At 38.6% G+C, this 14,803-nt stretch overlaps 2 protein-coding genes across 2 annotated transcripts; one reads left to right on the top strand and one right to left on the bottom strand.

Annotated features, from left to right (window-relative positions):
- The first annotated feature begins 6,656 nt into the window (after positions 1-6,656).
- On the top strand, positions 6,657-9,519 carry LOC311277355 (uncharacterized protein). Its single transcript, XM_084387648.1, has 5 exons — positions 6,657-6,934; positions 7,298-7,410; positions 7,767-7,924; positions 8,055-8,187; positions 9,017-9,519. Exons 1-5 carry the CDS (start codon positions 6,682-6,684, stop codon positions 9,473-9,475), a joined length of 1,116 nt encoding a protein of 371 aa, XP_084243774.1. The 5' UTR covers positions 6,657-6,681; the 3' UTR covers positions 9,476-9,519.
- Positions 9,520-9,977: 458 nt separating this feature from the next.
- On the bottom strand, positions 9,978-12,332 carry LOC311277446 (uncharacterized protein). Its single transcript, XM_084387761.1, has 2 exons — positions 12,250-12,332; positions 9,978-11,312 (listed from the first exon to the last, which is right to left on the bottom strand). Exon 2 carries the CDS (start codon positions 11,156-11,158, stop codon positions 10,109-10,111), a length of 1,050 nt encoding a protein of 349 aa, XP_084243887.1. The 5' UTR covers positions 11,159-11,312; positions 12,250-12,332; the 3' UTR covers positions 9,978-10,108.
- Between the last annotated feature and the right edge of the window lie 2,471 nt (positions 12,333-14,803).

Here is a 14,803-nt window from a genome sequence, read left to right as displayed (position 1 = left end):
GTTGAATCAATGCCACGTAGAATTAAGGCAGTTCTGAAGGCGAAAGGGGGTCAAACACAGTATTAGTATGGTGTTCCTAATAATCCTTTAGGTGAGTGTATGTCTGGTAAGTATATAGCTAGTTGGAAAACAGTTTAGCTAACCTGTTTCTGGCAACATTTGATGGTAGAATGGTAGAATCTTGAGGTAAATGTTTGTGTAGACAAATAGATCAAGTTAATCTGTTGTGTGGTTGTGTGATTCACTCCTTTATAAAGTTTTGTTCACACTGTACTGTTGACACCTGCTGTGATCATCTTCTCTGGATCTGCTGCCAAATCACAGCTGTGCTGACACAACAGTGACCCTTGTGGTGTGATACTCTTGTGGTATTTATTGATTATTATTTTTTAATGATCATGCTTGCACATAAGTTGGATTATATTGCACATTTGCCCAAAATTACAATAGGTAACATGGAAGAAAATGGAAGCACTTTGGGGAAAAAAATCAGCTTTTACCACTTTTAAGAATATAGTGTTAAAATGGACAAAAAAAACATTTTCTAAGCTGACAACCTGGCTAGAACACATGTTGAGGGGTTAAATATTAATACTGGATAGGTTGTATACTTGTACCAAAAAGTGTCCAACAAAGTTTTAATATCAGTTTTGGCCCCCTGACTATAAGGAGTTTAATTATGTATAGTTATATACTGTTGTTATACGCCAGATGTAACGTTTGCCTGAGGTGAAGGAGTAACAATGGGAAAGTAAAAAGATTATGTAAAGCTTTATATGCCAAACAAGCATACTTGAAATGTTTGAAAATGTCAAAGCTTAAAAATGTACTGTATGTCTCTCTAAAATATCGCAATGGTGAAATGACAATGCCTTTTTATCAAAAGTTTTTATGTCTTTCTTAAATAGAGATTCAGTGCTTTTAAGAGTAGATATGCTAGTTAATGACCAATTTGTAAAACAATACTCTATGTGTAAAAACTAGCCTATATATATAATATATATATATATATATATATATATATATATATATATATATATATATATATATATACACCTCTATTTACCATGCTATTTTTGTTTCCATGTTTAAAGGGTCTATTGATACTTTGCAGTCACGTGATATCTGGTGGGCAACAAACGCGGTTAGTGCATCCAATTGCACAACAACTATCTGACATGTCGTGTACACTTCAAAACACCAACTTTTGTATATTAAAACTGGCAACGTCCTGGCAAGATCCTTGATTAGTTTACTGGTTTTCGTTGCTAGAGAATGATGTTCTTGCCCGCCAGCCAGTAGGCCTACAAATGACGTCATGTGCAAAGTATCAATTATGTGTTTGAAGCACAAGTAGACATTCTGAAGAATCTTCATGCAGCTATTTTCCATAAAATTATAGCATGTTGTTAAGCATGACGAGTCAACATACCATTTTTGAACCTGAACATGAACTTGAATGAGATTTCAGAACTGTCTGGAAAAGAGCTGCGAAAAACTCCATAACAGCATACAAATATGGAACAACAAGAGGATGAGAAAATAATGGCATGATTTTTTCCTTTTCAGGTGAACTATTTCTTTAAGTTCTACTAAGTACCGCCTTCAGGAACACACATGCACTTCACATGATGCCTAGTGTTGCCAAATCTCGCGAGACAAATAAGCAACCAGGCCAGTGAAAACAAGCCCAAAACAAGCGAATTTTTGAATTAGTTCAAAGATGTTGAAAATAAAGTGATAAACCACACAGAATGAGGGGGAAGGAGAGAAGAAACAGAATTTCAGATAGAAAAGAGCCATGTTCTTTGGCGACGTGACATGCCCGCAATTTCCTGTGAGTGAGAGGAAAGGAGACGTGTGGGGGCGAAACACTAGGTGAAACAGTGGTTGAAGTGACACCACTGCTACTGTCTTCCTCCGAAAGACAGAAAGAGAAAGGTAGGCCCATCATAGTCTTGAGAAGTGAGGTTAAATTGTGTTGATGTGTGGTTGGGTTTATCCTGTCAAAGGTGATGTCAGATCATGCTGAGTGGGCGCAATAACAGCAGCGAACATCACTGACAAAGTAACGGTTTGTGGTGTAGCAAGATATATGAATTATATTCCACTTATTCAGATGAAAATGTTATTGTGTTTTATCAGCACAAGAGATTTGTTTGAGCGTTTTGTCTTCTAACATTACTGATAGTAGATAAGTCAAACTTGAATATTTAAAAAAAAAAATAATAATAATTCTGTATGTACAATTTTCTGAATGTACTATATAAATATAAATAGTAGCCTACATTCAGATTCAAATCTACTCTCAAGTTTTGCAACAGATTAATACAGACAGATTTCATGAGAAAACATAACTATTATACAAGGTAACAATTTCGTATGAAATTGTTTGATGTGAACGTATGGAAACATAAAATGTTTAGAAAAAAATGTAAGCATTAAAGTCCCTGTAAAGGCAATTCTAAAAAAAAAATTCTAAACACATTATAAATGTTAGAAATGTATTGCTAAATCATATTACAAAGACTGTGAACTGTGAAGTATTGAATTGTGGAGTTAAGGCCCTTTCACACTGGATGCGTAACGAAAAAGCGAATAGTTCGTGTGCGAATATTTCGCGTCAAAACCCATCACATGAGCCGCGTAAACACGGTCTCTATCTCTATCTTTGACGATTAGCTTTCTATACCAAATGTAGTTTAGCCTGCTAGCCTACACAGCACAGGACTATACAACAACTAAAACTATCACACAACATACTCACAGTCGTGATAACCGAGTTGGTTGGCAATGCTACACCACACAATCATTGTCCTTGTAGTATGCGTTTGGCTGAAGCCTTTTCTGTCGCCTCAAAAGAAAAGAAAAAATCGACATTGAAACGAAAAAAATAAAAGTCGTTTTTTCGCCGCAGCACATTCGCGTTCGGTGTGAAAGCACTCATACACAAACAGCTGATCAAAAAATAAAACCATCGCGCGAATTATTCGTGCGTCAAAATCGCGTCCAGTGTGAAAGGGCCTTTAGACCGTTAAACAGTTTTTCACCGTTGCTGTGTTCCGGATTTTTTGGGCGGGGCTAAAACGGGGGCTCGATGACGCACTGAGGCCCCCTGAGCTCCTGGACACGCCCCTACTTGATGACGCACTGTAGCCCATTCACATCAGTTTGCAACTCAATCGCGAGTTACTGTCAGTAGTAGGCTACTATTAGTTACTACATCCTACAGTTTGCTAGCTAGCTATGCCTTCGTCACGGAAATGCGTATTACCTGGATGCGATCACGTACAAAACAGATCGGTGTCCTTATTTAAATTTACGAAAAACTATCATATCAACAAGAGGTGGATTAATATTGTGAAGAGCCACCTTGATGGAGAGCTGAGGATCACCGCCAAAACCCGCCTCTGTAGTGATCATTTTACACGGGATAGTTTTATAAACTTTCCTCGGAGACAATTGGGATTCATTCACTGACAATCCGCTGTTACTGGTGGTAAATGTTGCCGAACCGACTATCTCCCGCCTCGGCGTTCATCCTCCCGTCGCGCCGACAACTGGTGCCATCGTCGGCAGTGCGTGCCCACCAATGAGTGTAAGTCGCCTTGTGTGCTTATGTTATAATTATAGTAGGTAGTCCAGGCTCGAACATGTATGGCTTTGTAAAACAAATTAAGCTGCTAGGAGCATCCTTTCCGGCTGTAGCTGTGACAGTTGAGTGTGGCGACGGCAGCTTTCCAAGGAGTGGGCGTGGTTTCAGCGCAGCCAGCGGACACGCCCCCAGCGTTTGAGAGCAGAGACTACTGCTCATTTTTTCAAGATTTTGATCGCTTATTTTATGTACTTGCCGGCTTTTTTTATCATTCAAATTTGGCTGGGTGGCTAATAACCCCTTTTTTTTGTGGTGTGACAAACTCAGAACACATACTTAATTTTGACTTTACAGGGACTTTAAGGTCCAACCCTAAACCTAACTGTCAGTGGGGTGTACAAACAACCTTTTCAGCTTTATCATCATCATTATTATTATCTTGTGCAGTTTTAGTGTTGTATGTGTGTGTTCTGTCCCTCTTTAAACTGAAGATAATATTATGTTTCTTCATGGACAGTTTCTGTGGATCCACACACTCCTGTAAAGAGTGGATCTGAATCATCAGAGAAGATCAAACATGAGCTGAGATCATGATATCTGAATCAATGATGTGAGGACGCCTGAAACTAATGTAAGATCATGTTTGGACATCATTTCTGAGATCACTGCAGCTCTGATGAACAGATGATCAATATTTGATTTATATTTCAGTAGATATTGATGAAGATGAAGATGAACACGGCATGTGTCTCTTTATAAAGTTTCTTCTGGACTCTGGAGATCCGGACAGCATCTTCATTCATAACAGAACATGATGAACTAATGTTTCCAGACCTTAAAGTCCACATGACATCAAAATTGACCATATTTACTTTGTTTGCCTAAATTGATCCTTTGTGGTGAACAATTCATCCATGCAAGTCAATCCACACAAAAATTTTTTTTGGCTTCGTAATCTTTAATCAAAATCTGGAAATGCCCCTCCCCTCTGCATTGGAGGACCTTCTCTGATGACGTATGTTTGACGGCTTGGTTTGGGCAAACGCTTAACCACTCCCCTCAAACCGTTAGTCTGTAATGAGCGAGAGATGGAGAGGAGGAGCGCTAGAGTAAAACCCTGCCCTCTGTTCAATATTCCGTTTCACTGGGAAATACGTCACAACACTGGAGAAAAGTCGTTTGCAACTTCCGGTTCACGCGGACTTTAAATCTTCCTCGAGAACAAACCAGCGGGAGAAATCAACTGTGTCCGTTATTAGGCTTTGGAATAAGTGTATTATTGTGTGTAAGTGTGTGAATGCTATTATATTTTCATATAGTTAAAACACTCTATTTATGTAATTAACTTATAAGTTTATGTATAAGTGAAATACTGCATTTTTATCTGGCTGTGACAGGTATTGTGTTTTCATGTTAAATATGATCCTTAGATAGATACATATAGATAGATTACAGATACATATAAATACATATATTATAGATAGATACATATATAGATAGATTATAGATACATATATAAATACATATGTTATAGATAGATACATATATAGATACATAGATTATAGATACATATCTAGATACATAGATAGATTCATATAGATAGATAGATTGATTTGGATAGATAGATAGAGAAGAGATGCCAGATCTCCCCAGAAGAGATGCCGTACATCTGTGGTGTGGGAGCATTTCCATTTAGAAACCCCAAATAAAGTGAGATGTGTGTATTGTGATCGGCAGCTAGCCTACTGCAACAATACATCATCCATGATGCGCCATTTGAGGAGCACTCATCCTGCCATGTTGCGGGTGCAGAGGATGGCATTCCCCCTGTACCTGCTACTGACACTGCTGGGCCATCTAAGCAAGGTTTGCATTGTTTGAAATATAATTATAATTGAAATATAATTACAACCTTTTGGGACACTGTTTATAAAGTCCATAGCCCAATGCCCTACAACCTAATGTCCCAATCACAACCAATCATGTTAAAAATAGCTTCAATGTGAATATAATATAATATAATATTGTGTGAATATACATTTTATAGGTCTACATATGAGTACCCAATATACTGCAGCTGATGCCACAGTGGAAGTGAAAAAATACATCAACGATGCATATTTGCCCAGAACGCATGATCCACTAACTTACTGGAAAGAGAGAGCAGTAATCTTTCCTCATTTGTATGTCCTTGCTAAAAAATATCTTTGTATGCCAACAACAAGTCCCTTGTGAGAGGATTTTTTCAAAGGCTGGAGAAATTATCTGTAAAAAAAGAAGTAGGCTAAGTCCTTCCACAGCAGAGAAATTAATATTTTTTGAATAAAAATCTCTAAAAAAGTGAGACATTGTGGCTTGGTTTATTTTATTAATGTTCATTTTTCATGACCAAAATAACATTATGCACAGTGAGGAGCCTATAGGTTACAAGCTTCACATATTAGAAAATTATAATAATAAAAAACAACACATTTTTTTAATGGCTCGTCAAGGTTGTTTCAGATCAACACCTGCAAGTGACCACTAGGTGTCACCGTTGAGACGGGTGTCGGATTGATTCGAAGCCTCGACACAATTCGGTTGTTAAGTCTGACGTCACGCGTGACGTTTAGCCTTTTCCGGGTCCAAGCGCTCCGCTGTCCAGAAATAACAATGGCGGAGCCTGTAAATTTATTTACGATCACGTCCTTCTTTAGTGAGGCACCCTTGGCGGTCAAAAAGGGTTTAAATTCTTTTAACTCCAACAGAGTAGTGAGTGTAGCTCATCACTCAGGTGGCATAATTAAGGGTAGAGTCCAGGCATCAATGAAAAAGAAGATTTACGAGGTTGAGGTGAGTTAGCTGTAAGCTAGCTAGCTAGTTGACAGAATTTGATTCATGGTTCTGGATGAGGTATTTCAAAAGAAAACATGTTCAGGACTGCTATAACTGTGGATGTAAACGAAGATGAAATGGCAAATATGTGATTGCCAGGTTTTAGAGGGTTAAGTTAGTGAACTTAGGCTAGTCAATTTAGTAATGTTAGTATGATCTGACAGCCCCGGGTTGGCTACAGAAGTATAAGGATAAATATAGTGCTGGCAGCAATGTATTTTAGAAGTGTTAGGGTTAAATTGTTTTCAATACAGGTTCACGTTGAGGGCCAGGCAGTCAGGTACAGCACATGCGAGTGCCCAATCGGCAGAGATAAGTGCCATCATATGGCAGCTTTGTTGATTTGGGTTGAGAAAAATGTGTCCCGCACCGACGTGGAATGTGTGTGGAAGAAGGCCAGCACTCCGAAGGGGGACGAAATTGCATCCAAGAGAGTGTCTGAGATGACACCAACCACAACACGAGGTTTGTAATAAGTTTGTTGATGTTGCCTGGTTTAAATTATTTTCTTAAATACGTAATGTGCTTTAAAGCTATTGCTAATAAGATTAATCATATTTATGAAACTCTTCTGACATACACTCACGGTGTGTTGTAATTCAGCTAGAAATCATGACGATGAGCTTTATCACCACATTGAAATATAGTTGCAAGAGGCTGAGATGTAGGCCTACACTGTGAATTTTAATTTTTTTTAAAAAGCTTAGATTTTGTCCTATAAATGAATGATCACAATAAATGGCTGTTAAATTGAGAAATAATCATCACTTGAAACGATTTTAAATACTACTATTCATTTTTATAACCAGTTTTATACCATTGTTTCAGCTGGCATCAAAAGACCTGTCACCCAGGAGGACAAAGAATGGGCTCGGGTGTCCTTATTGCAGCTTGGGCGTTTTACTGGGATGGGGTGGATTTTGAGTCCAGAGATGCCTCAGGTAATTTTTTTTTTTTTTTACTTTTGTACTTTCATGTTCCCTTAAAAATAGTAGAAACATTACAATAACACTACATTAAACCAATGACAATTCAGCTAGGATTTTGTCATCCAACACAAAATTTTGTACAATGTTATGTTTAATAATTTCTTGAAATTTGAACCAAGTGTTTCAAACTGTTTATTATAGTTAAAAACTAACATTACATAATTTAGGCTCATGAAAAATGTGGTAAACTACACGTATGCATGTATGTAAACCTTTGCTTTCATTTCAAATGTATTTTGTAAACAAAATGTGGCTAAGTATGTGGACACCTCACTGACTTTACAACTTGTGCCTAATTTTAAATCTAGACTCTCCCAATCAAGACATTTGATGGGCTGGTGACCAGCCCAGGTTTTGCCCAAGCTGAGGACAAGGCTCTATATGTGCTGTCAATGCTTGCTGTCAATGATCAGGAGAAGCAGCAGATTGAGGAAGCAACAGTTGGCCAGGCTAAGAACGCATCATGGTAAGAAAGTTTATTTTTACTCAGAATTTAGAAAATGCACATGCCAAATGTCAGATGTTTTTGTACATGAAACTGTAATGCCAATTGTTGCACAACAATGGCCTCTCTTGTGGCTGGTTTCTTTTAACAGGTTTGCGTATCGCAAGAAAAGGATAACCGCAAGTAATTTTGGTTTGGTCTTGGCAGCAGTCAAGCGGAAGTCTTACCCGCCTTCCTTATTCAAAACCCTGCTTGGCCAGTACAACCTCAAAGAAGGATCTAAAGTAAGTTGTAGTATAGTGAATATTTAAAGTGAAGGCATCTGTGTCTATGAATACACTTATTAAAGGGATACTCCACCGTTTTTTCATATTAAACTATGTTATACTAAGACGAGTTGATACATACCTCTCTCGTCTCAGTGCGTGCACTAAATCACTCTGTCTTGCGGCGGAACTTTGTTAGTCCAGTTCATTCAATATGGGCCAAGCAGAGAAGCTACCAAACACCTCCACGGTTTCCCTATTTAAACACAGTTACTCGCGTAGTGTAACTCGACCTAGGACGGTGACACAAAACAAAACGTTGCGCTTTTCTAAGTGTGTAAAATGGATAACTATATTGTATGGCGGAATACCATAGCAAGTGCTTGGAAGCACTTTGACTTCAGCGCAGTAATATCTTCACCAGAGGGAGCGGGGGCCGGTGAGAGGATTTTTCATGAGTGAAGATATTACTGCGCCAAGACGAAGTGCTTACAAGCACTTGCTATGGTATTCTGCCATACAATATAGTTATCCATTTTACACGCTTAGAAAAGCGCAACGTCTTGTTTTGTGTCACCGTCCTAGGTTGAGTTACACTACTCGAGTAACTGTAAATAGGGAAAACGTGGAGGTGTTTGGTAGCTTCTCTGCTTGGCCCATATTGAATGAACTGGGCTAAGCTAAGTGCTACCAAAGTTTCGCCGCAAGACAGAGCGATTGAGTGCACGCACTGAGACGAGAGAGGTATGTATCAACTTGTCTTAGTTAAAGGAATAACATAGTTTAATATGAAAAAACGGTGGAGTATCCCTTTAAGACTAAGTGGTATTTGTCCCCTCCCCCCAAGGCATGTGATTGGGGAATCCTCCATGAGCCAAGGGCGAAGCAGGAATACACTGAGCGCACTGGTGTTGTTATACAAGAGAGGGGACTGTTCCTATCTGATAGCGGCCTGCTTGGTGGATCTCCGGATGGGACGGTGTCTGGAAACTGCGTGATTGAAGTCAAGTGTCCGTGGTCAGCCAGAACCAAGACTATCCTGCAGGCTGCAGAGAATAGGGACTTTTTCCTGGAGTTTGATGAAGCAGTTGGTTCCCTGACACTAAAACAAACTCACAACTACTGGCATCAGATCCAGGGAAACCTGCACCTGACCGGAGCTAACAGTGGTCACCTGCTTGTGTGGACTCCTCTTGACCTTGTCCTTCTGCCAGTGCTCAAAGACCCAACATGGGCTGTTAACATTAACATTCTGGAAATATTTTATAAAGATGTTTTTCTACCATACATTCTCTCACAGTTGTAAGTACTGTTCAATTTGAAAATAAATGAGAATTTGGCATTTCACACAAGCAAGGCATTTATTTATTATACACGTTTGTAGGACCTTCATGCTACACACAAAACTTTTTAATGTAACATTTTATTTTACAGTGTCCCTTTTACATGTTACATGAACTTATCATAGCAATAACAGTACATTAAGCATAAATACATGCAACTAACCCTCAACCAATCCTTATATAGTATATAATATAATATAAATTATACAGTATATAATTATACTGTAATATTGACACCTTAAAATATAGTAACCAAATAAAACTATATATACAGTTATTTATCTGATTTCTACAAGCAAATATGCAGGAACGAATGCATGTACAATAGTTAAAGGGATAGTTCACCCAAAAATGAAAATTAGCCCATGATTTACTCTCCCTTAAGTCATCCTAGGTGTATATGACATTCTTCTTTCAGATGAATACAATCGGAGTTATATTAAAAAATGTCCTGGCTCTAAGCTTTATAAGCTTATGCTAAAAGAGTAACCCTTGAACTTGACGCACAATATAATGACGATGGCTTCAGGGTGAGTAAATCATGGGCTACTTTTTATTTTTGGGTGCACTATCCCTTTAAGCTCAATACCTTTAACTCATCCAATTTCACGGAGAATGGGTGTTTGTAAATTTGTAAGACACACACACACTTTAAGAATTTTGTTAATATTTTGTTTGAACTGGTATGGAATGTGGTCCAAAATATGAAACAATTTCAGTCGCTGAATTGAACGCTCCACATGTATCCTAGCTTTTGAGATGAGTCTGTTATTGTTCACTTCCTCCTGGGTAAACTGTCCATTGACGAGAAAAGACGGGATGTTCAGTGAAACTCCTTCTGGCAAAATGTCCCGAATTGTGAAGCCCTTGTCTGCCATAACCATATCACCAGGATTTAAATGTTGGAGAACTCCACAGTCAGCTGTTATTGCCTTGTCTGAGGCACTCCCACCGTACAGGTCACTGGCAAAAGTGATAACTCCGTTAGGCGCAACACCAATTAAAGCCTTTAGAGTGGTTCGTCCTTTGTACTGGCTGTACAAATTACACTGTGCGTCAAGCCTCTCTGTGTTCGAGACGGCAACCTCTGTGCAGTCGAGCACGATCCTACAGTTGGGGAAGGGCTGGAAGCAGTATGGCAGTGATGTCTGATTCTTGGCTGTTGAGGGGATGTTGTTCTCAAGCAAACCGACATACAAAACATCATACAGGGCACTAATGATGGTGGTGAAGATGTTAGTTACTGTAGCTGTGCTACAATTAAACCTGGTTGCTAGGTCTACGTGGCCGCAATTTAGTCTAAGCTTCATTAAGGTCAGGAGCAATTGATCAATTAGGGGCATAATTTGGACAGTCCAATCAGAATGATATTGTAGTTCAAATTTAGAAAGAAGTGCTTCCAAAAACAGGACAGTGGCAGCATCAGGCAATCCAGTAAAATACTGAACTCTGTCAGGGCTGGAAGAAATTTGACTAAAGGAAAAAGTTTGCTTCTGTTTCTCCAATTGTTTTTTCAATTGGTCATTCTCTCTCCTCAGCATGTCATTCTCCACCTCAAGTGCCACAAGACTTTTTGAAGTACATGGGGTCTCTGCAGTTACCATGTCAGCATCCGTTCCCTCATCCTCACCACTGCTTGGGACCATTTGTTTCTTCCGTTTAGGGAGATGGCTGAGGTGCTCAGGGAATTGGAAAGTCTTCCCCTCATTCCAAGCAAATCGCGATGGCCCAGCAGCTTTTCCACTGGGGAAATGCCAACTGCACACCCTAGAGTTGCAGTTTGGGGTGAAGTTTTCACGTCTGTAAAAATTATAAACAAAATAATTTTAATATTACTTAAATTATTTGTCATGTGAACACACTGCAATAACATTAAATCAGTCATTGGCAATAATTGCTGTCTACAAATGTTTTGTTTCAAGTGTGTACTGTACACTGTAGTTTGTGTCCGTTTTTATTTAGCTTGTTGTCCTGTTAGTTTATGCTTGTTCTGTGTATGTACACTGAGTGCTATGTAAGATCAGAGTCAAATATGTAAACATACCAGGCCATTAATCATGATTCTCATCTTATATCTCAGACTCCCTCCAACAATACTTAATTATTATAGCAAGAAAAAACATTAAACCAGTTAAAGTATGATAATATGCTAACATTTCTCATTAACGTTACAGCCATTTACCTGTTTTTTACTTTTAAATCTGATTTCTTCAAGCAAATTTGTAGAAACGAATGTATGTACAATAACTTACAGTTAAAGGAATAGTTCACTAAAAAAAAGTGAAAATTACCCCATGATTTACTCACTCTTAAGCCACCATAAGTGTACATGACATTCTTCTTTCAGACGAATACAATCGGAGGAGTTATATTAATAATGTCCTAGATGTATTATAGAAATGAGAAACGTTAGCAGATTATCATACTTAAACTGGTCTAATGTTTTTTTTTTCTTGCTACGTAGGCTATACACATCTTCGTGCTTCAGCTTATCTTTGACTATTGCCAAAGCTAATCTTCACTAGCTAGTTTCATCTTAACTAGACGGCACAGAACAATGCATGACAACCGAAATTTGATGCAAGATTTGGGTTTATAGCAACAAGCAACACATAAAAACCATAGACTACATAAGACTTTTTCTCAAAGCACTGGTTTTGCTTTGGCGCCAGTGGGTGCTAACGTTAGCACCCACTGGCGCCAAAATGTCTTCATTCGTTTAAGATTTGTAACTTACCTTATCAACTGCAGCCATTTCCTCTTCTCTTTGTCCTCACAGGGAAATCGGTAAAATGAAAGCTGAATTTCACTTGTCTTTTTTAACTCAGATCTGTTAAAACAACACGGGACACAGCACTGCGGCATTGTAAAAACACTAGCGAAAGCGGTAGGTAGGTAGAGAGGACGCGGACTTTGGACCCGGAAACAGTATTATCGGAGAGTGGTTACGTCACGACTTAACAACCGGATATGGCACATTTGGTTCAACTGTTTCATTGCTTCACGAGGCCTCGATCTGGCCATCACTACAGCTAAGACATGGATCAAACACTTCACAAGACTTCTCAACAGGTTACTCACAAATGAATCTTCACATAAAGATTGGCAATGAACCGGCACAGGACAGCAAACACAAGGGGATAAAATAGGGAGAAACTAATGATGACAACAGGTGACACAGATGATTAATAATGACTAAACAAGGGTAACAAGGGGGCGGGGTTACGTGACGAGACAACGCAAGCACACAGCCAAAACAAATGGCCATGTGCTTACACATAAAACATGGGCCTGTCATGATCCTGCCTCAAGACCAGGGAAAATCAGAGACAAGAAGGCAGAATCATGACATTCTCTGATTTCTCTTCACTGTCTCTGATCCTGAAACTAAAGGCCTTTGAGTTTCACCTCAAATCTACTTCTGACATCTAGTGGACAAAGATGAAAACTGCAGATCATATTCTGTGTGTTAGGAGGAATAGAAAACACACACTTATACACATTTATTTACAATGCCTTCATTTCTATTTTAAACAAGTGACATTCTCTCAGTTTAATTCACTGAATGTCATTCATTATCAACTCACAAATAATAATGTGATTTTACATTTTGTGTGAATGACTGAACTTCTAGCAACTTCTGCTTTAATGTAGGCTATACTATGATGTGTTTGTGAACAGTAGATATTGAGTATTGAGTAAGTGTTGATCTGTTGTTGTTCTGAACAGCTTCAGTTCGTCTGTTAAAGGAATACTCCACCGTCTTTTCATATTAAACTATGTTATTCCCTTAACTAAGACGAGTTGATACATACCTCTCTCATCTCAGTGCGTGCACTCAATCGCTCTGGCGCGCGGCGAAACTTTGTTCACTCAGTTCATTCAATACGGGCCAAGCAGAGAAGCTACTAAACACCTCCACGTTTTCCCTATTTAAACACAGTTACTCGCGTAGTGTAACTCGACCTAGGACGGTGACACAAAACAAAACGTTGCGCTTTTCTAAGCGTGTAAAATGGATAACTATATTGTTTGGCGGAATACCATAGCAAGTGCTTATGAGCACTTCGACTAGGCGGAGTAATATCTTCACTCGTGAAAAATCCTCTCACCGGCCCCCGCTCCCTCTGGTGAAGATATTACTCCGCCAAGACGAAGTGCTTACAAGCACTTGCTATGGTATTCCGCCAAACAATATAGTTATCCATTTTACACGCTTAGAAAAGCGCAACGTTTTGTTTTGTGTCACCGTCCTAGGTCGAGTTACACTACGCGAGTAACTGTGTTTAAAAAGGGAAAACGTGGAGGTGTTTGGTAGCTTCTCTGCTTGGCCCATATTGAATGAACTGAGTGAACAAAGTTTCGCCGCGCGCCAGAGCGATTGAGTGCACGCACTGAGACGAGAGAGGTATGTATCAACTCGTCTTAGTTTAGGGAATAACATAGTTTAATATGAAAAGACGGTGGAGTATTCCTTTAAAGTCACTAATGTTCTGCTGATGGAAATCAGTGTTAATAAATCAGAGATGATTAAATGAGCAGCTGATGGAGTTTATCAGATCTGAGTTTTACATTTAACATTCAGACTCTTGAAACTCTTCAGGAAACAATACGGCTGCGTCTCACATCAGATATTCAGAGGAGATATTGATCTGAAGAAGTACTAAGGTATGTTCTGTGTGAATGAATGTGTGGATTTATTTTCATCTTCTAGAGAAATGACATCTTTGTGTTTGACTTCAATAATGATTCCCTTCAAATTACAACTTGTTGATTTTCATATTCCCTGATGAACTGAAATCTGTAAGTGTTTTCATTTGTTGCTGTAAAACACATTTTCATCTGTAGCTTCTTTAACTCTGCTGTGATTCTGATGATCTCCTGTAGAGGGAGACACGAGACTGCAGGACAGGGTCAAAGGGCAATCTGGAGCCAGTTTATTTCAGAGTTTTGTTTTTATTTTTACTCTTCAATGTTTACTTATATAGTGCTCATCACAATACATATTGTTTCAAAGCAGCTTCATGGAAAATTCATTTCTGAATTAAAATTAAGATCGATCTGTTATCAGACGTGACTCAAAGTAATGTCCAAACATCAGAAATATACAGATAATACAATCATGCAGTTACAGTGGTTCACATCACACATTCATTTAGGCAGAAATAATGAACACATTAAAGATGATTACAGTATATTATCTTACAGTATTGTTCAGATTACAGTATATAGATGATAATGTGTTGACTCAGAGTTATGATCATCTGAAGTCTTCATAACTCAAACTGTGT

Source organism: Rutilus rutilus (assembly GCF_951802725.1).
Source record: "Rutilus rutilus genome assembly, chromosome: 18".
Taxonomy (NCBI): domain Eukaryota; kingdom Metazoa; phylum Chordata; class Actinopteri; order Cypriniformes; family Leuciscidae; genus Rutilus; species Rutilus rutilus.
Note: the sequence above shows the minus strand (reverse complement) of the source record. Positions and strands in the feature narration are given on the sequence as shown.